The sequence below is a fragment of the Engystomops pustulosus genome, chromosome 3, assembly GCF_040894005.1.
Source record: "Engystomops pustulosus chromosome 3, aEngPut4.maternal, whole genome shotgun sequence".
NCBI classification, from domain to species: Eukaryota; Metazoa; Chordata; class Amphibia; order Anura; family Leptodactylidae; genus Engystomops; species Engystomops pustulosus.
In genome coordinates, this window is record NC_092413.1 from 222,263,096 (window position 1) to 222,290,341 (window position 27,246).

General features: G+C 46.9%; 1 protein-coding gene across 3 annotated transcripts; it reads left to right on the plus strand.

Moving 5' to 3' along the window:
- Positions 1-1,882: 1,882 nt before the first annotated feature.
- On the plus strand, positions 1,883-14,132 carry CCDC25 (coiled-coil domain containing 25). 3 transcript variants are annotated; one of them, XM_072143885.1, is made up of 10 exons: positions 1,883-2,014; positions 3,055-3,136; positions 3,365-3,412; positions 3,513-3,552; positions 8,749-8,800; positions 9,014-9,089; positions 10,258-10,361; positions 12,687-12,889; positions 13,112-13,157; positions 14,008-14,132. In XM_072143885.1, exons 2-10 carry the CDS (start codon positions 3,112-3,114, stop codon positions 14,035-14,037), a joined length of 624 nt encoding a protein of 207 aa, XP_071999986.1. In that variant the 5' UTR covers positions 1,883-2,014; positions 3,055-3,111; the 3' UTR covers positions 14,038-14,132. The 3 variants fall into 3 exon arrangements, with proteins under 3 accessions (XP_071999986.1, XP_071999987.1, XP_071999988.1); XM_072143886.1 differs by having other exon boundaries at positions 1,969-2,046; XM_072143887.1 differs by lacking the exon at positions 1,883-2,014 and adding an exon at positions 2,410-2,611.
- The last annotated feature ends 13,114 nt before the right edge of the window (positions 14,133-27,246 follow it).

Here is a 27,246-nt window from a genome sequence, read left to right on the forward strand (position 1 = left end):
CGGCAGGTGGTGCTGTGTCCTGTGTATCTGTTCCTCCTGCAGTACTACTCCTGATCAGCAGGTGGCACTGTGTCCTGTGTATCTGCTCCTCCTACAGTACTAGTCCCGGTCGGCAGGTGGCGCTGTGTCCTGTGTATCTGTATCTCCTGCAGTACTACTCCCGGCCGGCAGGTGGCACTATGTCCTGTGTATCTGCTCCTCCTGCAGTACTACTCCTGATCAGCAGGTGGCACTGTGTCCTGTGTATCTCCTGCAGTACTACTCCCAGCCGGCAGGTGGCGATGTGTCCTGTATCTGTTTCTCCTGCAGTATCACTCCCGGCCGGCAGGTGGCACTGTGTCCTGTGTATCTGTATCTCCTGCAGTACTACTCCCGGCCGGCAGGTGGCGATGTGTCCTGTATCTGTTTCTCCTGCAGTACTACTCCTGATCAGCAGGTGGTGCTGTGTCCTGTGTATCTGTATCTCCTGCAGCACCACTCCCGGCCGGCAGGTGGCGCTGTGTCCTTTATCTGTTTCTCCTGCAGTACTACTCTTGATCAGCAGGTGGTGTTGTGTCCTGTGTATCTGTATCTCCTGCAGTACTGCTCCCGGCCGGCAGGTGGCGCTGTGTCCCATGTATCTGTTCTTCCTGCAGTATTACTCCCAGCCGGCAGGTGGAGCTGTGTCCTGTGTATCTGCTCTTCCTGCAGTACTACTCCCGGCCGGCAGATGACGCTGTGTCCTGTGTATCTCCTGCAGTAACACTCCCGGCCGGCAGGTGGCGCTGTGTCCCGTGTATCTGTATCTCCTGCAGTACTACTCCTGGCCGGCAGGTGGCGATGTGTCCTGTGTATCTCCTTCTCCTGCAGCACTACTCCCGGCCGGCAGGTGGTGCTCTGTCCTGTGTATCTCCTTCTCCTGCAGTACTTCTCCTGGCCGGCAGGTGGCGCTGTGTCCTGTGTATCTGCTCATCCTGCAGTACTACTCCCGGCCGGCAGGTGGTGCTCTGTCCTGTGTATCTCCTTCTCCTGCAGTACTGCTCCCGGCCGGCAGGTGGTGCTGTGTCCTGTGTATCTCCTGCAGTACTACTCCTGGTCGGCAGATGACGCTGTGTCCTGTGTATCTCCTGCAGTACTACTCCTGGTCGGCAGGTGGCGCTGTGTCCTGTGTATCTCCTTCTCCTGCAGCACTACTCCCGGCCGGCAGGTGGCGATGTGTCCTGTGTATCTCCTTCTCCTGCAGTACTACTCCTGGCCGGCAGGTGGCGATGTGTCCTGTGTATCTCCTTCTCCTGCAGTACTACTCCCGGCCGGCAGGTGGTGCTCTGTCCTGTGTATCTCCTTCTCCTGCAGTACTACTCCTGGTCGGCAGGTGGCGTTGTGTCCTGTGTATCTCCTTCTCCTGCAGCACTACTCCCGGCCGGCAGGTGGTGCTCTGTCCTGTGTATCTCCTTCTCCTGCAGTACTTCTCCTGGCCGGCAGGTGGCGCTGTGTCCTGTGTATCTGCTCATCCTGCAGTACTACTCCTGGCCGGCAGGTGGCGCTGTGTCCTGTGTTTCTGTTTCTCCTGCAGTACTACTCCTGGCCGGCAGGTGGCGTTGTGTCCTGCGTATCTGCTCATCCTGCAGTACTACTCCCGGCCGGCAGATGACGCTGTGTCCTGTGTATCTCCTGCAGTACTACTACTGGCCGGCAGGTGGCGCTGTGTCCTGTGTATCTCCTTCTCCTGCAGTACTACTCCCGGCCGGCAGGTGGCGCTGTGTCCTGTGTATCTCCTTCTCCTGCAGTACTACTCCCGGCCGGCAGGTGGCGCTGTGTCCTGTGTATCTCCTTCTCCTGCAGTACTACTCCCGGCCGGCAGGTGGCGCTGTGTCCTGTGTATCTCCTTCTCCTGCAGTACTGCTCCCGGCCGGCAGGTGTCAGCGTAGCGCCAGCGCCGCTCTATGAACTTTTCATCAGCGATTATTGGTTTGTAGTTACGACGTCACTTCCGGTGTTTGAGCCGGGCAGGAAGTTGGCGGTTGCGGAGATCGCGGTGAGTGAGGGGAGACTGGCGCCGGTGTCATGGTAACCGCGGAGGGTCCTGCGTTTAGCGACTACAAGTCCCAGTATTTCCTGCAGTATCAGGGGTCAGGGATGGGCGGGACTTGCGGTTATCTCCTTTAGGATCCTTAGTGACCAATCATAGTTGGGCTACATTCCCTGCGCTGGGGCTGAGCAGCTGTAAGCTGCGCTGTGATTGGCTCTCCGCAGTGCTGGTCGCTGACATCTCGTGCAGGACTCACAGCTGGATTCTGTTACAGTGTATACGTCAGCGGACTCCTTACTGATACATTGTAACAAAGCTGCAGCTGTAGAGAACACCCCTGCCTCTGCCCCGTGTGCTGTCTGGTCCAGAGGGGTCAGAGACCACAATATCAATGGATTATCAGATCAGTGGGGGCCCCCCCAGACTCTAACCTGTCACTGACCATGAACACCCCCAGATAACTCTGAAATTCATCCCTCGGACACTGCTGCCCCCCTCTGGACCCCTGGCACCGCTCAGCTTGTGTGCAGAATAGGGGCGCACCCATTCCTTGCAGTGTGTTGGGCCCCCTGACACCCCGGGGCCCATAGCAGCTGCTCCCCGGTAGTTATTCCCCTGCTTCAGCTTTGTGTATTGTCCCTGCAGAGATGTGTAATCAGTGTAGCCGCTGTGGATGTTGTTAGTAGCAGCAGGACTGTGATATTCCATTACTGTAGTGCGCTGTGACACTATACTCACACTGCTGTGCTCTATCAAGCCAACCTTATTTATTGTCCCTGGGTAGATCTTTGTTAGTAGCAGCAGGACTGTGATAGATGGATCTATACACCAGGATTGTAGCCTCCCCAAGTGCCCTGGGGGTGTCCTCACACTGCTGTGCTCTGTGCCTACAGCTCTGTTCCAGTTCTCCTGGTTGGATAGTACAGCAGTAACTCGGAGCTTCAGCCCCTCTCAATCCTTGGGACCCGAGTAATCAGAACCTCTGTGTGAATGTGGAGTCATCGCCCCATTAACCCCTGATGAACCTGTGACTTGTTTTTTTGCAGATTTCCTTCTTCACCCTCTGGTTCACCTGAGAAGAGCAGAGTCCTCCGGGGGGCGCTATGGTCTTCTACTTCACTAGTAATGGTGAGTATCCACAGCTGACCACACGCAGGACACCCTCTTCCCTGAGTAGTGGGGGTCTCTGCTCTGTGACCACAAATTCTCCATCTCTGAGGTCAGAGGTCACAGGCCATTGGTTCTCCTGCCGTGCAGCATTGTGGGAGGATAGAAAGGGTCACTCCCCTGGCTCTGTGCTCCTCTCACTAACCTCAGCTGCATAACAGTCTCACCACTTCTCTGCCTCTCTTTCAGTGGTCTCCCCACCGTACACCATATACATGGGGAAGGACAAGTATGAAAGTAAGTCGCCCTCTGCTGGTGGGGGGAAGTACTGCAGGGAAAGCAAATATAGGAGAGAAATGTAATCTAAGCTCATTGTACTATGTTCTTTCCATTCCAGATGAAGATCTTATCAAATATGGCTGGCCCGAAGATGTATGGTATGTGCTAGGGGCAGTATTATAGTAGTTATATTCCTGTACATAGGGGGCAGTATTATAGTAGTTATATTCCTGTACATAGGGGGCAGTATTATAGTAGTTATATTCTTGTACATAGGGGGCAGTATTATAGTAGTTATATTCCTGTACATAGGGGGCAGTATTATAGTAGTTATATTCCTGTACATAGGGGGCAGTATTATAGTAGTTATATTCCTGTACATAGGGGGCAGTATTATAGTAGTTATATTCTTGTACATAGGGGACAGTATTATAGTAGTTATATTCTTGTACATAGGGGGCAGTATTATAGTAGTTATATTCCTGTACATAGGGGGCAGTATTATAGTAGTTATATTCCTGTACATAGGGGGCAGTATTATAGTAGTTATATTCCTGTACATAGGGGGCAGTATTATAGTAGTTATATTCTTGTACATAGGGGGCAGTATTATAGTAGTTATATTCCTGTACATAGGGGGCAGTATTATAGTAGTTATATTCTTGTACATAGGGGGCAGTATTATAGTAGTTATATTCCTGTACATAGGGGGGCAGTATTATAGTAGTTATATTCTTGTACATAGGGGGCAGTATTATAGTAGTTATATTCCTGTACATAGGGGGCAGTATTATAGTAGTTATATTCTTGTACATAGGGGACAGTATTATAGTAGTTATATTCTTGTACATAGGAGGCAGTATTATAGTAGTTATATTCTTGTACATAGGGGGCAGTATTATAGTAGTTATATTCTTGTACATAGGGGGCAGTATTATAGTAGTTATATACTTGTACATAGGGGGCAGTATTATAGTAGTTATATTCTTGTACATAGGAGGCAGTATTATAGTAGTTATATTTTTGTACATAGGGGGCAGTATTATAGTAGTTATATTCTTGTACATAGGGGGCAGTATTATAGTAGTTATATTCTTGTACATAGGGGGCAGTATTATAGTAGTTATATTCTTGTACATAGGGGACAGTATTATAGTAGTTATATTCCTGTACATAGGGGGCAGTATTATAGTAGTTATATTCCTGTACATAGGGGACAGTATTATAGTAGTTATATTCCTGTACATAGGGGGCAGTATTATAGTAGTTATATTCCTGTACATAGGGGGCAGTATTATAGTAGTTATATTCCTGTACATAGGGGGCAGTATTATAGTAGTTATATTCTTGTACATAGGGGGCAGTATTATAGTAGTTATATTCTTGTACATAGGGGGCAGTATTATAGTAGTTATATTCTTGTACATAGGGGGCAGTATTATAGTAGTTATATTCTTGTACATAGGGGGCAGTATTATAGTAGTTATATTCTTGTACATAGGGGGCAGTATTATAGTAGTTATATTCTTGTACATAGGGGGCAGTATTATAGTAGTTATATTCCTGTACATAGGGGGCAGTATTATAGTAGTTATATTCCTGTACATAGGGGACAGTATTATATTAGTTATATTCTTGTACATAGGAGGCAGTATTATAGTAGTTATATTCCTGTACATAGGGGGCAGTATTATAGTAGTTATATTCTTGTACATAGGAGGCAGTATTATAGTAGTTATATTCCTGTACATAGAGGGCAGTATTATAGTAGTTATATCCCTGTACATAGGGGTCAGTATTATAGTAGTTATATTCTTGTACATAGGGGGCAGTATTATAGTAGTTATATTCCTGTACATAGGGGGCAGTATTATAGTAGTTATATTCTTGTACATAGGGGCAGTATTATAGTAGTTATATTCCTGTACATAGGGGGCAGTATTATAGTAGTTATATTCTTGTACATAGGGGGGCAGTATTATAGTAGTTATATTCTTGTACATAGGGGGCAGTATTGTAGTAGTTATACTCCTGTACATAGGGGGCAGTATTGTAGTAGTTATATTCTTGTACATAGGGGGCAGTATTATAGTAGTTATATTCCTGTACATAGGGGGCAGTATTATAGTAGTTATATTCTTGTACATAGGGGGCAGTATTATAGTAGTTATATTCCTGTACATAGGGGGCAGTATTATAGTAGTTATATTCCTGTACATAGGGGACAGTATTATAGTAGTTATATTCTTGTACATAGGGGGCAGTATTATAGTAGTTATATTCTTGTACATAGGGGGCAGTATTGTAGTAGTTATACTCCTGTACATAGGGGGCAGTATTGTAGTAGTTATATACTTGTACATAGGGGGCAGTATTATAGTAGTTATATTCCTGTACATAGGGGGCAGTATTATAGTAGTTATATTCTTGTACATAGGGGGCAGTATTATAGTAGTTATATTCTTGTACATAGGGGGCAGTATTATAGTAGTTATATTCTTGTACATAGGGGGCAGTATTATAGTAGTTATATTCCTGTACATAGGGGGCAGTATTATAGTAGTTATATTCTTGTACATAGGGGGCAGTATTATAGTAGTTATATTCTTGTACATAGGGGGCAGTATTATAGTAGTTATATTCTTGTACATAGGGGGCAGTATTATAGTAGTTATATTCCTGTACATAGGGGGCAGTATTATAGTAGTTATATTCCTGTACATAGGGGGCAGTATTATAGTAGTTATATTCCTGTACATAGGGGGCAGTATTATAGTAGTTATATTCCTGTACATAGGGGGCAGTATTATAGTAGTTATATTCTTGTACATAGGGGGCAGTATTATAGTAGTTATATTCTTGTACATAGGGGGCAGTATTATAGTAGTTATATTCTTGTACATAGGGGGCAGTATTATAGTAGTTATATTCTTGTACATAGGGGGCAGTATTATAGTAGTTATATTCCTGTACATAGGGGGCAGTATTATAGTAGTTATATTCCTGTACATAGGGGGCAGTATTATAGTAGTTATATTCCTGTACATAGGGGGCAGTATTATAGTAGTTATATTCCTGTACATAGGGGGCAGTATTATAGTAGTTATATTCTTGTACATAGGGGGCAGTATTATAGTAGTTATATTCCTGTACATAGGGGCAGTATTATAGTAGTTATATTCTTGTACATAGGGGGCAGTATTATAGTAGTTATATTCCTGTACATAGGGGGCAGTATTATAGTAGATATATTCCTGTACATAGGGGGCAGTATTATAGTAGTTATATTCCTGTACATAGGGGGCAGTATTATAGTAGTTATATTCCTGTACATAGGGGGCAGTATTATAGTAGTTATATTCTTGTACATAGGGGGCAGTATTATAGTAGTTATATTCTTGTACATAGGGGGCAGTATTATAGTAGTTATATTCCTGTACATAGGGGGCAGTATTATAGTAGTTATATTCCTGTACATAGGGGGCAGTATTATAGTAGTTATATTCCTGTACATAGGGGGCAGTATTATAGTAGTTATATTCTTGTACATAGGGGGCAGTATTATAGTAGTTATATTCCTGTACATAGGGGGCAGTATTATAGTAGTTATATTCTTGTACATAGGGGGCAGTATTATAGTAGTTATATTCTTGTACATAGGGGCAGTATTATAGTAGTTATATTCTTGTACATAGGGGGCAGTATTATAGTAGTTATATTCTTGTACATAGGGGCAGTATTATAGTAGTTATATTCTTGTACATAGGGGGCAGTATTATAGTAGTTATATTCTTGTACATAGGGGGCAGTATTATAGTAGTTGTATTCTTGTGTATAGGGGGCAGTATTATAGTAGTTATATTCTTGTACATAGGGGGCAGTATTATAGTAGTTATATTCTTGTACATAGGGGGCAGTATTATAGTAGTTATATTCCTGTACATAGGGGGCAGTATTATAGTAGATATATTCCTGTACATAGGGGGCAGTATTATAGTAGTTATATTCCTGTACATAGGGGGCAGTATTATAGTAGTTATATTCTTGTACATAGGGGGCAGTATTATAGTAGTTATATTCTTGTACATAGGGGCAGTATTATAGTAGTTATATTCTTGTACATAGGGGGCAGTATTATAGTAGTTATATTCTTGTACATAGGGGCAGTATTATAGTAGTTATATTCTTGTACATAGGGGGCAGTATTATAGTAGTTATATTCTTGTACATAGGGGGCAGTATTATAGTAGTTGTATTCTTGTGTATAGGGGGCAGTATTATAGTAGTTATATTCTTGTACATAGGGGGCAGTATTATAGTAGTTATATTCTTGTACATAGGGGGCAGTATTATAGTAGTTATATTCCTGTACATAGGGGGCAGTATTATAGTAGATATATTCCTGTACATAGGGGGCAGTATTATAGTAGTTATATTCCTGTACATAGGGGGCAGTATTATAGTAGTTATATTCCTGTACATAGGGGGCAGTATTATAGTAGTTATATTCTTGTACATAGGGGGCAGTATTATAGTAGTTATATTCTTGTACATAGGGGGCAGTATTATAGTAGTTATATTCCTGTACATAGGGGGCAGTATTATAGTAGTTATATTCCTGTACATAGGGGGCAGTATTATAGTAGTTATATTCCTGTACATAGGGGGCAGTATTATAGTAGTTATATTCTTGTACATAGGGGGCAGTATTATAGTAGTTATATTCCTGTACATAGGGGGCAGTATTATAATAGTTATATTCTTGTACATAGGGGGCAGTATTATAGTAGTTATATTCTTGTACATAGGGGCAGTATTATAGTAGTTATATTCTTGTACATAGGGGGCAGTATTATAGTAGTTATATTCTTGTACATAGGGGCAGTATTATAGTAGTTATATTCCTGTACATAGGGGGCAGTATTATAGTAGTTATATTCTTGTACATAGGGGCAGTATTATAGTAGTTATATTCCTGTACATAGGGGGCAGTATTATAGTAGTTATATTCTTGTACATAGGGGACAGTATTATAGTAGTTATATTCCTGTACATAGGGGGAAGTATTATAGTAGTTATATCCCTGTACATAGGGGAGAGTATTATAGTAGTTATATTCTTGTACATAGGGGAGAGTATTATAGTAGTTATATTCTTGTACATAGGGGGCAGTATTATAGTAGTTATATTCTTGTACATAGGGGGCAGTATTATAGTAGTTATATTCCTGTACATAGGGGGCAGTATTATGGTAGTTATATTCTTGTACATAGGGGGCAGTATTATAGTAGTTATATTCCTGTACATAGGGGGCAGTATTATAGTAGTTATATTCTTGTGCCTTATATTTGCAGGTTCCATGTAGATAAACTCTCCTCTGCTCATGTTTACCTCCGGCTGCAGAAGGTAGGTGTAACCTCACACCCAGGACACATTTTATAGGAGGGGGGGGCAAATTGAAATATTCACTTTCTTTTCTATTCTCCTTTGTATATAAAGCTCCGCCCCTCTGAGTAGGAGGAGTCTCACATCCTCGTAGATAAGTCAGGGGGTCCTATTCTCCATGTCTTCTTCTTTTCTTCCATTGACCTTGTGACCCCTTCCCTCTCTATGTTACAGGGTCAGACGATAGACGATATCCCCAAGGAAGTCCTGACGGACTGCGCACAACTGGTGAAGGCCAACAGCATCCAAGGTACAGGGTGGCTGCTGCTTAGAGGGGTCGGCTGCGCCCCAGGACTTTCCGGCGATGCCACTGGTCGTCACATGTCACCAGGAGGTCATGTCCCTGTGATAGACATAGTAGTGGGTGGGTCCGTGCGCAATATTTGGCCTTTTAAAGGAGACTTCAATAGTTACAGGAAGTTTGGATGACCTGACTCCTCAAGGGGGCAGTCACTGTGTCACCATCTAGTCATGTCATCCTAATCAGAGGGAAACTGTCAGCATTTGGAGACATGTGTAACCATAACTTTGTGTATGTTGTTAGTAGCTGCAGGACTGTGAAAAATTGATTTATATAACAGTATTGTGGCTTCTCCAAAAGCACTGGGGGTCCTCACACTGCTGTGAGCTGTGCTCTCTGCGGCCAGTGTTAGGTATTGTTCCTGCAGGAATGTGCATTTATATTCCAGAAGTGTGGCTGCTTCCGATGCTCTGGGGCTGTATGCTCACCCTGCTGTGCTCTGTGCCCTCTGGATTTATCATCTTCATAGGGGATTTAAAGCTATAGCAGAATTCTGGTTAATAGGTTTACATAGCAGTCACACAGTGTGGGAATGACTGTGTTGCAGTTTATTGCAGAGGGCACAGCAGTGTGAGGACACTGCCCCATTGTACTTTAGAGAAGCTACAGCCCGGCAATATAAATCCATATATCACAGTCCTGCTGCTACTAACAACATATACAATTATCTGATTACACATCTCTCCAGGGACAAATACATAACTCTGCCTGCAGAATGCACAGAGCACAGCAGTGTGAGGACACACCCCCTGTACAATCCTGGAATATGAATCCATATTTTGCAGTCCTGCTGCTACTAACAGCATACACACAGATAAGATTACACATCTTTACAGGGGCGATACCATCTCTGGCTGCACAGAGCACAGCAGTGTGAGGACTCAAAAACAGTGTTCTTGGAGAAGCTACAATCCTGGAATAAAAATCCATGTATCACAGTCCTGCTGCTACTAACAACATACACAGCAGTGTGATTACACATCTCTCCAGGGATAATACAGAACACTGGCTGCAGCTGCTGACGGGTTCCTTTTCAGGACGCCGTGTGTATCTGGTCACATGATATGGGCGCCATGTCTGTTATCGCTGATGATGTGTTGTACTGATCCCTCCGCAGGCTGCAAGATGAGTAACATCAACGTGGTCTACACCCCGTGGGCGAATCTGCGCAAAACCGGAGACATGGACGTCGGGCAGATCGGATTTCATCGGCAGAAGGACGTAAGTTCCCGGAAATGAGGGAGGAATCACAGGTCCTGCGCAGGTGCGGATAATATACCGGAAACGAGACTGAATCGGGGGATTTATGATGTCACACGTGGCGCGTCACCGCCAAACTACAGTTACTTTAACCCCTTAGCGTCGCAGCCTTTTTTATGTTCAATTTTCTCTCCCCACCTTCTACATATATCCAAAAAATAGGCAGCACTGACAGAAGCGGCGATACCTCACATGCTTATGATTTAGTTCTAGGCAAAGGGGGGGATTTGAACTTTTAGGTTTTTGTTATTATTTAGACTATTTTTCAGACCCCCCGCGGGTACTTTAACCCTGTGTTGTCTGATTGATCCTTCCATATACTGCCGTAGTACAGTATAGCAGTCTATAGGGGGTTTTCCAGATTATTACAATGTACAAACTGCACATTGTAACAGATCTGCAGAAACGAGACAGCCTTGGGCCTTGTAACCTGTCATGGCGACAGATCATCCCCCCTTGATGATATTACGAGGAGCGACAATCAAAAGAAAAGATGGTGGCGCCCCCGCGCACTGTTGTCTTTTAAAGGGTTAACACCCGTGACCGGTGCTAGCACCAATCGCAGGTGTTAGCGGTGAGCGTTTGCTGCAGTGTTAGCCCTCTATGATTTGTTTTTTTTACGCTATATAGAGAGAACATTAAGGAGTTAAAAACCAAAAAGACATTAACTCCTTATACCCGCAAATGAAAAAATTTCATTTAAAAACCTTAAAGGAAAAGTAACAGCAGGATTGTAAACCCAGCACTGACATACTGGTGTGCGCCCCCCTGTGGCAGGGTCTGCTCTTCTTTTAGCTTCTTAGGACTTTTTAAAAATGATGCAAATGAATTTAAGGGGCTCCAGGCTTCATTGACATCTATGGAGCCCGGAGCCCCTTGGGCTCATTTGCATAGATTGTAAAACCTTTTTTTTTTTGTAAAAACAAGATTGTAAGAAGCTAAAAGAAGAGCAGATCCTGCCACAGGGGGGCGCACACCAGTATGTCAGTGCTGGGTTTACAATCCTTCATCCTGGTGTTGGAGGTCCTTTAAATCCTGAGGTGCTCCTCTTCCTAGAAAGGTCTCTTTTCCAAGTGATGTCTCGGCTTTGCCTCTCAGATCAGAAGAGATGGGGTGTATTCCGGGTAGTCTGGCCGATTATGTATCTTGGAATTTCTAATTGGAGTTTCTAATTAGAACACTAGGTGTCGTCCTTGCTGTGGTCACTTTTGGTGGCCGCACTTTGTGTTGGGGTGACCGTGTGTCCAGGTGCCCGGCACAGACCTAGAAGCTCCATGTATATATCTCCTGATGTGTATTCTGTAATGCGTCCAGCAGATGGCGCACAGGAGCTGTAAATCATGTTCCACCGTGTATATTATACGGACACCTGCATGGATGTATCCGATCCGATAAACCGGTTCTAATAAAGAAGAAGAATCTATAAATGGTTTACTGTAACCAGATGCTCTTAGGGGCACATTTATCACACGTATGAGGGTGCCGCCGGATCCATGATATACTGATGGTGCTGCACCGGCAGGCGAGACCTGGGGTAGAATTGCAGCATAGTCTGTGCAGGTTCCCGGCACTGATCCCCCTTAGAGTGAAGGTGGCGTAATGGGGAAAATGGGCGCAAATCTTGGCCAGGAATTGCACCTATTTCAGGCAGTATACACCACATGGTGAGCAGGAAGGGTAAGAGAACAATACACAATGATTAGTCAAAGGCACCAGTAACCTGAGGGTAACCAATCTGGACCAGGTGCAGAGGCCACCCTCCTGAGGCCTTGTGTAAGTGGTGGTGGGCTGAGCTCTGCCTACAACTCCCATCATTATAGCCCGCTCACAGGGCAGAGGGACACGTCAGCCTCACTGCATTGTCACCTCACACAATAGACCCCTGTACTGCTGCACAGACCCTGCACCCTGTCACCTAGAGTGACCCCACACATATACGCAGCGGCCTGCTCAGGGATATCCCAGGACCAGTCTACAGATGAGAGATATTAGACCAAACCCTGGAGAGGGTATTTCTACCTGTGAGACACATAAAAGAACATGATGTATTTCTCATGACTTTTAGTGGCGATGGCCGCCTCTGGCTGTCTGGTAGCGCACACGGCCGCCTCTGGCTGTCTGGTAGCGCACACGGCCGCCTCTGGCTGTCTGGTAGCGCTGACGGCCGCCTCTGGCTGTCTGGTAGCGGTGATGGCCGCCTCTGGCTGTCTCTGTACATGCAGGGCGGCAGCACCAGAGGACAAGGTTGTGATCGTCCCTTTAAGGATCTGTCTTGTCTTTTTCCAGGTAAAAAGTGTAAACGTCGAGAAGAAAGTCAACGAGATTGTAAACCGACTGGAGAAAACGAAGGACGAGCGCTACCCTGACCTGGCGGCAGAGAAGGAATCGCGAGACCGGGAGGAGAGGAACGAGAAGAAAGCTCAGATCCAGGAGGTCAAGAAGAAGGAGAAAGAGGAGATGAAGAAGAAGAAAGAGATGGAAGAGCTCAGGTGACGTCTCATCATCATCCTCCATAGCCTTTACAGCATCACACATGGGTGGAGCTAAGTGTGGGGGAGGGGCTTACAGCCAGGCAGTGGGACTGCTAAGCACTTACTGGCTGCAATGGATCTGTATATTGGGCAGGGCCTGGTTTTGGTCTTCCTGGGGTACGTGTATAATCACACTGCGGTCGCTCTCTCTGATACCTGTCATTCTTCCTCCTCCTCCAGGAATTACACCTCATTGATGAAATCAGAAAATATGTCAACTAATCAGGTAAGAAACAGCCCCGGACCTTTCCTCAAGTCGCCATCCTCCGTATATTCCAGAGTTAGGCTACATTCACACTACAGTATGGGGGACGTATATACGGCCGATATACGTCCCCCATACACTTCTATGGGCTCGCGGCGCCCTACGGGAGCGGTACGGTGCAGCACACGTGCGGCACCGTACCGCTCCGTAGCCCGGGAAAAGATAGGACATGTCCTATCTTTTCCCGTATTACGGCGCCACAGCCATACATCGCTATGGAGAGGGGCGGGGGTGAGCTGCGCTCACCTCCTCCTCCTCTCCCCGCGCTGCCGTGTGCCCGCCGTGCTACGGCGCGGCGGGCTCACGGCAGTGTAAATTTAGCCTTAGTTGGAGTTTGACAGAAGTTTGAACAAAGGTTTGGCTTTGAGCACTGATCGTGGGGGTTAACCCTTCAAACTCTGCTGCAGCAGCGTAAACTGGGGAGCAACGATCCTAGGGAAAATGGTGGCACCGATCACGGGAGTTATCAAAGGTGCCTTGTTGTAGCTCCCCAATTGGGTCTCTCTTAAACTGGGAAGATGTGAAAGGTAGGTATAATAATGTAGCCGAAAGCATAGAAACAACCCCCAATGTCCATGCTGCAGACAGGTGCAATGTGTTATTATTAGGGCTTAGCCCCTTTCCACCGTAATATTTTTGGGCTGGAGAGCACAACCATCCCCAGTATCATCCTCTCTGCTCAGATAAACTGTCTGTCTAGCCCCGCCCCTGAGGAACTGGGAAGACTGTATTTCCTTTACAGCAGCCGCACTACACACCGTAAATGGCGCAGTTTTCAGTGAAGACATTTTTTTTTTTTTTTTTCCTACAGGACGGCAACGACTCGGACGACTTTATGTAAAGCGGACTGGGCCCAATAGTCACAGACATATGGACTGATTCACATCGCTCTGGGGAACTTCTTCTCAATGCCAAAGTAAAGAGAACCTCTGCATTCAGTACCTGCTTTACTGCTCCAGCCTGACTCCTCTGCCACGGGTCCCTCCGGGGTGGATCGGCAGGGGCTCCATGTATCATGGAGAATTTGGGGACAGAGAAGTCTCTTCAGATAAGGGTGATGAGCCTGGTGACGGCCCTGTGCGTCGCGTTGTGCCAGAAGCCACCGGAAACTCTGTACATCCTGCCTTGACTCTATGATGGAAGGTTTTAACATTTTTATCCTCTCGTTCACCATCGGACATCTCGCAGAGCGTAGTCATTGTTTTTATCTACGCGCTCGGTCGCTCGTGTGGTCTTCTGGAAGATGTTCCTGGGCGTCACTGACAATATTGTCCTCTTCTCGCTGCATGTCTCTGTGTGGGTGCATGGATGAGCAAGTTGGCAAATAAACTAATAGCAGCAGCTCGCGTCGGCTCTCTGTGATATCTGTGATGTTTAGTGTTAATGGGAACCTATCATCAGCTTTTCACATTTAAGCCTAATGACTGGTGACTGAAACAATTTTCCTCCTTATTCCCAAGGTTCTTTTCTTATAAAAGTCCATTTTGCCTGTCACGTTAAAAAAAAAAAAACTTTGAAAATTTTCTTGGCTCCTTGTCGTCAAAGACAGAGTCTTGTGGGCGTTTCCCTCCATCCTCAAAGTCAAGGAGTCATGTGAAGTCATCTCTCACAGATCTCGTACCCCCCTCCCCCCTTATGACTATGATAATTAGATGTAGAATAAACCACATTGCTACTGCCCAGATATAACTTGGGGCTTTTCCTGAGGCTGTCCCTAAGTAGTCCCCAGAAATTCATCCTTTAAAGCCTTTTGCAAGGGCCTGAAGAAGAGCCTCCAGGTAGCTATGTGAACTTTCCACCAAAGGGTCCAGAGATGCCAATGCATGACATGGAGGGGGTCAGTGGACAGGCCATGGTAAGGGCAGGTAGATCGGTACACAGACTGCCGGTCAGGGAAGGAGGACCAGGGTCAATATAGTGATGAGCTAGAGGTCAGGACCTGCAGATTAGGTTTAGGGTTGGGTAAGAAGGCAGTGGGCAGACTCTGGTGACAAGGATAATCCATGACATGATGCTAAAGGTTAGGAACCTTATTGCTCAGGCACCTTCCTACTACCTTAGCCCTATTGCTCAGGCACCTTCCTACTACCTTAGCCCTATTGCTCAGGCACCTTCCTACTACCTTAGCCCTATTGCTCAGGCACCTTCCTACTACCTTAGCCCTATTGCTCAGGCACCTTCCTACTACCTTATCCCTATTGCTCAGGCACCTTCCTACTACCTTATCCCTATTGCTCAGGCACCTTCCTACTACCTTATCCCTATTGCTCAGGCACCTTCCTACTACCTTATCCCTATTGCTCAGGCACCTTCCTACTACCTTATCCCTGAGCATGTGGGATTGTTGTTACTGAAGACCAGGATCACTTGGATGTAGTTTGTCTTCTCTGGTAGGACTAGTATGTTCATCAAAGTAATGAAGCATTTAGTGCTATGTAATGGCCGTGCCGGTAGTCCATGTCCTAGTGATCTACTACATTGTATCTCCTAATGGGTAGTTCTGAGGTGGTCCATGAGTAAGATGGTGTAACTACCAACCATTCCATATCTTTGTGTGTTACTCCAAAACGCAGGACCCTTGAACTACTGCTCCTACCTCGCTCCTGGATTAGGTTTCTGTGCTGAGGCTTCAGTTATTTGGACCATCGTTGGATCCTCTGGAGCCACGTGACCCGGTTATCAGTGTCGCGCCGTTTCCTGAGAAGTAACTTGAAGAGCGAACTGATTGTCCCAAAGACCTTGACCTGAACTCCATTATTAGATGAAAGCGGCGCCCCCAGCAGGGAGTGCTGAGTAATTACTTCTCCTGACGAAGCTTCTCATCCCTTTCCAAGCTGTCCACACGTTTTGCTCTCCTGGACTATTATTTTTCATTTCCCTGACCCAAGTATTTGGGCTTTCTCTTATTTTGTGCCAAGGCTTTTGCGGTGCCGCTCCCAGGTCAGTCCTCGGAGGGTTCTCATTAATATTCCGGGCTGTTTTTGTTCTCGGTTGCTTGTCACGTGAGGTCCATTTTTACTTCTTTTTTGCCCATGTACACATCGTGTCTCACTGAAGTGCTATTTCCTCGTCTTTGTATCCCAAGGCGGAGCAGAAAATTAGAAGCAGATGAGGGGAGAGAGTGCAGCAGAGATACGGCCCGGCTATACAGCCCGCAGAGAGCCGTGTACGAGAGGATAGGAAGCTTTGGATGAGCTTCATAAGGATTAGCGTCCTCTACCAACAGATCATGGTTCTCTATGACATTATCCAGACACTTAAGAAGATCTGTCTATAGTAATATCACAGGTGAGGGGGATGCAGCTGCAGGATTAGTGGCTCAGCATCTGTATTGATTATTGAGTATATTCTTAGCTGGAGTAGAAAACACAGCCTTGGCATCAGATCAGGAAGAGCCCACTCTAAAGATACATGGGAAAGTCATTCAAAATATGCAGGTAACATGCACCAGCAGAATAGTGAGTGCAGTATCTTAGTGCAGTGTTTATATACAAAGGTTCTTCTTTTGTACACAGTTCTAAGTCTCTAGTAACTATGTAATAACTATGGAGCAGGCACTGGTGAGTAGTAGTGATGTGATGGCTCTGGCCTCCTGGTATGATAGTATGTGATGATTTCTATGACCTGCACAGGAAACCCCATAATCTGCAGGACTTTGCTGTACTTTTATAGAATATATATAAATATGAAAGAAGTTCAGGAATGTGCAAACTGGGGGGAAATGCAGGGATTTGGAAGCTCTTTGTATTGAGGACAGGTTCTGTGGCCAGTGATTGCTCTATGTGGCCTTAGAAGACAAGCAGTTTAGTAAGATGTGGCCAGTACCCTATTAGAAATGTGGTCTGGTTATGCTCTCTGTACAGTGGTAGATCGGGGAGTGTGGTCTGGTTATGGTCTCTGTACAGTGGTAGATCGGGGAGTGGGGTCTGGTTATGCTCTGTACAGTGGTAGATCGGGGAGTGTGGTCTGGTTATGCTCTCTGTACAGTGGTAGATCGGGATGTGTGGTCCGGTTATGCTCTCTGTACAGTGGTAGATCGGGGAGTGTGGTCTGGTTATGCTCTCTGTACAGTGGTAGATCGGGGAGTGTGGTCTGGTTATGCTCTGTACAGTGGTAGATCGGGGCGTGTGGTCTGGTTATGGTCTCTGTACAGTGGTAGATTGGGGAGTGTGGTCCGGTTATGCTCTCTGTACAGTGGTAGATCGGGGAGTGTGGTCTGGTTATGGTCTCTGTACAGTGGTAGATCGGGGAGTGTGGTCTGGTTATGCTCTCTGTACAGTGGTAGATCGGGGAGTGTGGTCTGGTTATGCTCTCTGTACAGTGGTAGATCGGGGAGTGTGGTCCGGTTATGCTCTCTGTACAGTGGTAGATTGGGGAGTGTGGTCTGGTTATGCTCTCTGTACAGTGGTAGATCGGGGAGTGTGGTCTGGTTATGCTCTCTGTACAGTGGTAGATCGGGGAGTGTGGTCCGGTTATGCTCTCTGTACAGTGGTAGATCGGGGAGTGTGGTCTGGTTATGCTCTGTACAGTGGTAGATCGGGGAGTGTGGTCTGGTTATGCTCTCTGTACAGTGGTAGATCGGGGAGTGTGGTCTGGTTATGCTCTCTGTACAGTGGTAGATCGGGGAGTGTGGTCTGGTTATGCTCTCTGTACAGTGATAGATCGGGGCGTGTGGTCTGGTTATGCTCTCTGTACAGTGGTAGATCGGGGAGTGTGGTCTGGTTATGCTCTCTGTACAGTGGTAGATCGGGGAGTGTGGTCTGGTTATGCTCTCTGTACAGTGGTAGATCGGGGAGTGTGGTCTGGTTATGCTCTCTGTACAGTGGTAGATCGGGGAGTGTGGTCTGGTTATGCTCTCTGTACAGTGATAGATCGGGGCGTGTGGTCTGGTTATGCTCTCTGTACAGTGGTAGATCGGGGAGTGTGGTCTGGTTATGCTCTCTGTACAGTGGTAGATCGGGGAGTGTGGTCCGGTTATGCTCTCTGTACAGTGGTAGATCGGGGAGTGGGGTCCGGTTATGCTCTCTGTACAGTGGTAGATCGGGGAGTGGGGTCTGGTTATGCTCTCTGTACAGTGGTAGATTGGGGAGTGTGGTCTGGTTATGCTCTCTGTACAGTGGTAGATCGGGGAGTGTGGTCTGGTTATGCTCTCTGTACAGTGGTAGATCGGGGAGTGGGGTCCGGTTATGCTCTCTGTACAGTGGTAGATCGGGGAGTGGGGTCTGGTTATGCTCTCTGTACAGTGGTAGATTGGGGAGTGTGGTCTGGTTATGCTCTCTGTACAGTGGTAGATCGGGGAGTGTGGTCTGGTTATGCTCTCTGTACAGTGGTAGATCGGGGAGTGTGGTCTGGTTATGGTCTCTGTACAGTGGTAGATCGGGGAGTGTGGTCTGGTTATGCTCTCTGTACAGTGGTAGATCGGGGAGTGTGGTCTGGTTATGCTCTCTGTACAGTGGTAGATCGGGGAGTGTGGTCTGGTTATGCTCTCTGTACAGTGGTAGATCGGGGAGTGTGGTCTGGTTATGCTCTCTGTACAGTGGTAGATCGGGGAGTGTGGTCTGGTTATGCTCTGTACAGTGGTAGATCGGGGCGTGTGGTCTGGTTATGCTCTGTACAGTGGTAGATCGGGGCGTGTGGTCTGGTTATGGTCTCTGTACAGTGGTAGATTGGGGAGTGTGGTCCGGTTATGCTCTCTGTACAGTGGTAGATCGGGGAGTGTGGTCTGGTTATGGTCTCTGTACAGTGGTAGATCGGGGAGTGTGGTCTGGTTATGCTCTCTGTACAGTGGTAGATCGGGGAGTGTGGTCTGGTTATGCTCTCTGTACAGTGGTAGATCGGCGGCCTGTGACCCGGTTATGCTCTCTGTACAGTGGTAGATCGGGGAGTGTGGTCCGGTTATGCTCTCTGTACAGTGGTAGATTGGGGAGTGTGGTCTGGTTATGCTCTCTGTACAGTGGTAGATCGGGGAGTGTGGTCTGGTTATGCTCTCTGTACAGTGGTAGATCGGGGAGTGTGGTCTGGTTATGCTCTCTGTACAGTGGTAGATCGGGGAGTGTGGTCTGGTTATGCTCTCTGTACAGTGATAGATCGGGGCGTGTGGTCTGGTTATGCTCTCTGTACAGTGGTAGATCGGGGAGTGTGGTCTGGTTATGCTCTCTGTACAGTGGCAGATCGGGGAGTGTGGTCTGGTTATGGTCTCTGTACAGTGGTAGATCGGGGAGTGTGGTCTGGTTATGCTCTCTGTACAGTGGTAGATCGGGGAGTGTGGTCTGGTTATGCTCTCTGTACAGTGGTAGATCGGGGAGTGTGGTCTGGTTATGCTCTCTGTACAGTGGTAGATCGGGGAGTGTGGTCTGGTTATGCTCTCTGTACAGTGGTAGATCGGGGAGTGTGGTCTGGTTATGCTCTGTACAGTGGTAGATCGGGGCGTGTGGTCTGGTTATGCTCTGTACAGTGGTAGATCGGGGCGTGTGGTCTGGTTATGGTCTCTGTACAGTGGTAGATCGGGGAGTGTGGTCTGGTTATGGTCTCTGTACAGTGGTAGATCGGGGAGTGTGGTCTGGTTATGCTCTCTGTACAGTGGTAGATCGGGGAGTGTGGTCTGGTTATGCTCTCTGTACACTGGTAGATCGGGGAGTGTGGTCTGGTTATGCTCTCTGTACACTGGTAGATCGGGGAGTGTGGTCTGGTTATGCTCTCTGTACACTGGTAGATCGGGGAGTGTGGTCTGGTTATGCTCTCTGTACAGTGGTAGATCGGGGAGTGTGGTCTGGTTATGCTCTCTGTACAGTGGTAGATCGGGGAGTGTGGTCTGGTTATGCTCTCTGTACAGTGGTAGATCGGGGAGTGTGGTCTGGTTATGCTCTCTGTACAGTAGTAGATCGGGGAGTGTGGTCTGGTTATGCTCTCTGTACAGTGGTAGATCGGGGAGTGGGGTCCGGTTATGCTCTCTGTACAGTGGTAGATCGGGGAGTGGGGTCTGGTTATGCTCTCTGTACAGTGGTAGATTGGGGAGTGTGGTCTGGTTATGCTCTCTGTACAGTGGTAGATCGGGGAGTGTGGTCTGGTTATGCTCTCTGTACAGTGGTAGATCGGGGAGTGTGGTCTGGTTATGCTCTCTGTACAGTGGTAGATCGGGGAGTGTGGTCTGGTTATGCTCTCTGTACAGTGGTAGATCGGGGAGTGGGGTCCGGTTATGCTCTCTGTACAGTGGTAGATCGGGGAGTGGGGTCTGGTTATGCTCTCTGTACAGTGGTAGATTGGGGAGTGTGGTCTGGTTATGCTCTCTGTACAGTGGTAGATCGGGGAGTGTGGTCTGGTTATGCTCTCTGTACAGTGGTAGATCGGGGAGTGTGGTCTGGTTATGCTCTCTGTACAGTGGTAGATCGGGGAGTGTGGTCCGGTTATGCTCTCTGTACAGTGGTAGATCGGGGAGTGTGGTCCGGTTATGGTCTCTGTACAGTGGTAGATCGGGGAGTGTGGTCCGGTTATGGTCTCTGTACAGTGGTAGATCGGGGAGTGTGGTCCGGTTATGCTCTCTGTACAGTGGTAGATCTGGGAGTGTGGTCTGGTTATGGTCTCTGTATAGTGGTAGATCGGGGAGTGTGGTCTGGTTATGCTCTGTGTACACTGGTAGATCGGGGAGTGTGGTCTGGTTATGCTCTCTGTACACTGGTAGATCGGGGAGTGTGGTCTGGTTATGCTCTCTGTACACTGGTAGATCGGGGAATGTGGTCTGGTTATGCTCTGTGTACACTGGTAGATCGGGGAGTGTGGTCTGGTTATGCTCTCTGTACACTGGTAGATCGGGGAGTGTGGTCTGGTTACGCTCTCTGTACAGTGGTAGATCGGGGTGTGTGGTCTGGTTATGCTCTCTGTACAGTGGTAGATCGGGGAGTGGGGTCTGGTTATGCTCTCTGTACAGTGGTAGATCGGGGAGTGTGGTCTGGTTATGCTCTCTGTACAGTGGTAGATCGGGGAGTGTGGTCTGGTTATGCTCTCTGTACAGTGGTAGATCGGGGAGTGTGGTCCGGTTATGGTCTCTGTACAGTGGTAGATCGGGGAGTGGGGTCCGGTTATGCTCTCTGTACAGTGGTAGATGGGGGAGTGTGGTCCGGTTATGCTCTCTGTACAGTGGTAGATTTGGGAGTGTGGTCTGGTTATTGTCTCTGTATAGTGGTAGATCGGGGAGTGTGGTCTGGTTATGCTCTCTGTACAGTGGTAGATCGGGGAGTGTGGTCCGGTTATGCTCTCTGTACAGTGGTAGATCGGGGAGTGTGGTCCGGTTATGCTCTCTGTACAGTGGTAGATCGGGGAGTGTGGTCCGGTTATGCTCTCTGTACAGTGGTAGATCGGGGAGTGTGGTCTGGTTATGCTCTCTGTACAGTGGTAGATCGGGGAGTGTGGTCCGGTTATGCTCTGTACAGTGGTAGATCGGGGAGTGGGGTCCGGTTATGCTCTCTGTACAGTGGTAGATCGGGGAGTGGGGTCCGGTTATGCTCTGTACAGTGGTAGATCGGGGAGCGTGGTCTGGTTGTGCTCTCTGTACAGTGGTAGATCGGGGTGTGGGGTCCGGTTATGCTCCGTGTGGTCTGGGCTTGCACCCTCTTCCATGATGGTGTTTGTTGATACCGGAGCTTCTGAGCATTCCTTGTAGCCGCCACTTCAGGATTTTTTCCCACACTCCCTGGGAGTTTTGTGGTTATCCGTGGACATTCTTCTTCTCAGGGCACTTGGCTGGATCTTTATTCTTGACTGTTTCTGTAACCACTTGGATGATGACTCTGCAAGAAACTCATAAAACCACAGAATTTTCTCATAAAAATAATATACATGACATCCCTGATTCTATGCGGGGGAGGATCTGATGTGAGGGGGGGCAGGGGCTCTCGTGTGGCCTCTGTGTAGCATTGCATAACTGCACCCCCCAGTCACCGGCAGCTTCCTATATGATGAGCACATCCTACGTGAGCCCCCTGTGTATGACCCTGCTGTGGGGCAGATGGTGGCCGTATATTATGTCATGACACCTGGCGATACACCGGGGACTATCACAGCTGCTCGTATCCCACCACATAATATGGACCATTTTATTACATTGTAAACTTTTACTTTGGATACTTCCACCACCGATGCAGCAGAGATGACCTCACGCGGGATGGAATCAGGTTAGATGTGGTGTCACCTATTAGACTGGAGCAAGGAACCTCCACATCTCCAACATCAATTTCGTTGACAATATACGCGTTTCTATCTCAGACCACCAGGGATTTTAGCATTACTCTCTTTCTGAGATAGTAACAATTCCCCTTTTATTACTGTAGACCATCAAAGGTATAAATAGGCTTCGCTTCACACCGCGGATGTCCTCAGATCTAAGGACTAAACTGTTTCCCTACTTTAAGCCACCACTGGACTGTAGGCTGTGTTAGCATTAACCATTTTACTACCCCAGCCCACCAGGGATGCTGTTAATAATCGCTCCACAACATTAGACCTCCAAGGATGTTGCCCCTTTTTTTGGCACATAGAGGGATGTCATTGGCTAATGTTTGAAAACATCAATAAGAAGCCATTATTCTGGACGCTAAATTCCATCAGACTACACATTTACGAAGAATCGCGTAGTCTTCACCGCGACTGCACACAAAGATTTCTTGTAAGACGATATATCGTTTTATTATTATTATTATTTCATAATTCAGTAAAAAAGGGGGAACACATCAGCAAACTTCTTCTCATTCATCGTCCATAGTGTTATGGTAACAAGTATTGAGTATAGCGTCCAGCAGTTCATGGGGCTTCACGGAACGAACAGGTGTGGACCGCAATGTTTCGCAGGTAACTCCTCCTCCTTTAGCCAGTGTTGACATAAACCCTTTCACTGCCCTAGTCCACCATATATTTTACCATTTACCCTCTTACAATACTAGACCTTCAATGATTTGGACCACCAGGAATGTTGGCGTGAACCCACTTCCAACCATAAACTTTTAGTCGGTCATTATAGAATTAAGCACCGACCCCCTACCGATGCTAAACTTTCCCTTTCACTAGTCTAAGCTAGAAGAAATTTTTCTAATCTTAGATCTTCAATATTGTTGACTTTAACCCTTCGTGGAGAATATGTGAAAGTAACATAGTCTTTCCAAGCTTGTCGGAGACAACTACCCCGGTAGGTGGTCCGGCCTTGAAGGCTCTGAGACAGGATTTTCCCAGCTTTGGCAGAATAACTGGAGCGGACCCTACAGAGTCCTACTTCAAAAGATCTCTCCAAGATGTAATTCCATATGGGAGTTATAGTACGTCCTACTTGTGTATTGGTCATATTTTGGGGCAAAGGCCCTCCTGGGTCTCAATCTGTTCTAGGACCCTGGGATGGGAGATCTGCAGAACCTCTAGTGGAAAGATTGAAGAGAAGCCATAATTAAGGTCAAGACGTGCGGGGGTGCTAAATCTTCTGGTAGCTGGACCGCTATGACCTTCCTACGGCACCCAAGATGAGGGAAACCAAGACCCTCCCAGAGGCACTCAGGGAATGTCCTACTAATGGGTTAAAATAACATGTGACCTAGGGGTCTCTATTCTCTTGGGATGATCACGTCATCATCGTACTAGAAGAAACCTGCATCCCCCTTGTTCCACTCATCTCCCAGAGGTCGTAGTACGGAGGACTGGTAGCTGACTTCTGTTGACTTGCTGAGACTTGTTGTACTAGCATCTATATTTGCACGTCCGAACATTGCGGCAGATCTGTTCATGACAGAATTTTGTGGTAATTTGTCTGCACCACATTTATCAAAGATTAAAGTTATTTTGTGGGACCAGGGAGTGTGGCCTATGATAGTCAGTGCGGCAAGAATAAATATAACCTGATTTTGTCCCAGTTTTCTGGCGTAAAATAAGCCAATTAGTAGTGCAAAGTCGTCTCACCGGGGCATCTCCTTTCAGTGCGGGGGCAGCTGAGTTCTCCTGGTACCTGAGTGGCTGAATTTGGCGTGGCCTGGCACTAGACCTGTCATGGTTGCTTGATTCATGTGTAACAGGTCTTGTCCACGCCGGGCAGATTCAAGGAGCGGATGCAAAAAGGGGGGAGGCCGCAATAAGATGGATGGTTATGGCTGTATATAGTGATTGCTGGGGAAACTAAATAGTGATTGGTGGGGGGGTTGTATATAGTGATTACTGGGGAAACTAAATAGTGATTGGTGGTGGGGGTTGTATATAGTGATTACTGTGAGGCTGTATACAGTGATTGCTGGGGGAGCTGTATATAGTGATTGCTGGGGGAGCTGTATATAGTGATTGCTGGGGGAGCTGTATATAGTGATTGCTGGGGGAGCTGTATATAGTGATTGCTGGGGGAGCTGTATATAGTGATTGCTGAGGGAGCTGTATATAGTGATTACTGGGGGAGCTGTATATAGTGGTTGCTGGGGGAGCTGTATATAGTGATTTCTGGGGAGCTGTATATAGTGATTACTGGGAGGCTGTATATAGTGATTGCTGGGGGAGCTGTATATAGTGGTTGCTGGGGGAGCTGTATATAGTGGTTGCTGGGGGAGCTGTATATAGTGATTGCTGGGGGAGCTGTATATAGTGGTTGCTGGGGGAGCTGTATATAGTGATTTCTGGGGAGCTGTATATAGTGATTACTGGGAGGCTGTATATAGTGATTGCTGGGGGAGCTGTATACAGTGATTGCTGGGGGAGCTGTATATAATGATTGCTGGGGGAGCTGTATATAGTGATTGCTGGGGGAGCTGTATATAGTGATTGCTGGGGGAGCTGTATATAGTGATTGCTGGGAGAGCTGTATATAGTGATTGCTGGGAGAGCTGTATATAGTGATTGCTGGGAGAGCTGTATATAGTGATTGCTGGGGGAGCTGTATATAGTGATTGCTGGGGGAGCTGTATATAGTGATTGCTGGGGGAGCTGTATATAGTGATTACTGGGGGGCTGTATATAGTGAATACTGGGGGGCTGTATATAGTGATTACTGGGGGCTGTATATAGTGATTACTGTGGGGGCTGTATATAGTGATTGTTGGAGACTGTGTATAGTGCTTACTTAAGGCTGTATATAGTGAATACTGGGAGCTGTATATAGTTATTACTGGGGAGGCTGTATATAGCGATTGCTGGGGAGGCTGTATATAGCGATTGCTGGGAGAGCTGTATATAGTGATTGCTGGGGGAGCTGTATATAGTGATTGCTGGGGGAGCTGTATATAGTGATTGCTGGGGGAGCTGTATATAGTGATTACTGGGGGGCTGTATATAGTGAATACTGGGGGGCTGTATATAGTGATTACTGGGGGCTGTATATAGTGATTACTGTGGGGGCTGTATATAGTGATTGTTGGAGACTGTGTATAGTGCTTACTTAAGGCTGTATATAGTGAATACTGGGAGCTGTATATAGTTATTACTGGGGTGGCTGTATATAGTGATTGTCCTACCCTGAGATTACATCAGGCAGAGGGAGGAGAAAGTTCAGAATAAGCAGAAGGGAGGCCATGGAAAGCAGATATAAGGAGATACCACAGTCCCGGTGCCTGGATCTATCAGTAATGTCCCTGATTTATCAGGATGGATTTTGATGGGAGATTTCTTTAAAATATGAAAAATTTCATGGGATGAGGGACTGTGTCTGTACAGGAGATCTACATATAGGGTTAAATGTGGAATGGAGACTTATGACTCAAGAGGAAATCGGCACATATTACCAAGGCAGGGAGCGGGCAGAGCCCCTGACCAGGCTGCGCGCTCCCTATATTCATCTCCCGGGAGCAAACACAAGTGTTAGGAGGCTTTTCTCTTACTTGTATTTACCACATAGGAGCCGGAACTAGAATCAGAGGCACCTCCAGCCTCTCACCACAGAGTGTATCTAGAGAAATGAAGAAAATAGTTTACTTGTTGGAGCAGAAGTTTGTGCTCCAGAACTGCAAATCCTACTGGCACTTTGGATGCTCATTATATAAACTCTACATTTAGTCTTTTTATAGTTGGATTCTACCAAAGTCATAATCCCCATCTACAATGGCTTGTACATCCAGAGGTCCCTCCATTCTGCTTTGTTCCTCTAGACCAGTGATGGCCAACCTTTTGGAGACGGAGTGCCCAAACTACAACCAAAACCCACTTATATGTCTCAAAGTGCCAACATAACAATTTAAGCAGTAACTTATTGATCCCTGCTGTATCACAGGTTTTAATCGTATGGGCGTCCTGAGTTCACCAATACATTAGAAAGATAATGGAGAAATTTGGATTGTAGCTTCCCTCCAGGATCCCCTGAAGAGGAAGAATCAGGGGAGCCAGAGCAGGAGCTCCAATGAGACAGCCTTGAGTCCTAGCTGGCAAACTTTGTGTTGGGGTGAAGGCCTGGGTGCCCACAGAAAGGGCTCCGAGTGCTACCTCTGGCAACCGTGCCATAGGTTCGCCACCACTGATCTAGAGGCTGGAGGTTCCCCCATTCTTCTCTGTACATCTAGAGGCCTGAGGTTCCTCCATTCTTCTTTGTACATCTAGAGGCTGGAGGTTCCCCCATTCTTCTCTGTACATCTAGAGGCTGGAGGTTCCCCCATTCTTCTTTGTGCATCTAGAGGCTGGAGGTTCCCCCATTCTTCTCTGTATATCTAGAGGCTGGAGGTTCCCCCATTCTTCTCTGTACATCTAGAGGCTGGAGGTTCCCCCATTCTTCTCTGTACATCTAGAGGCTGGAGGTCCCTCCATTCTTCTCTGTACATCTAGAGGCTGGAGGTTCCCCCATTCTTCTCTGTACATCTAGAGGCTGGAGGTTCCCCCATTCTTCTTTGTACATCTAGAGGCTGGAGGTTCCCCCATTCTTCTTTGTACATCTAGAGGCTGGAGGTTCCTCCATTCTTCTTTGTACATCTAGAGGCTGGAGGTTCTCCCATTCTTCTTTGTACATCTAGAGGCTGGAGGTTCCCCCCATTCTTCTTTGTACATCTAGAGGCTGGAGGTTCCTCTATTCTTCTCTGTACATCTAGAGGCTGGAGGTTCCTCCATTCTTCTCTGT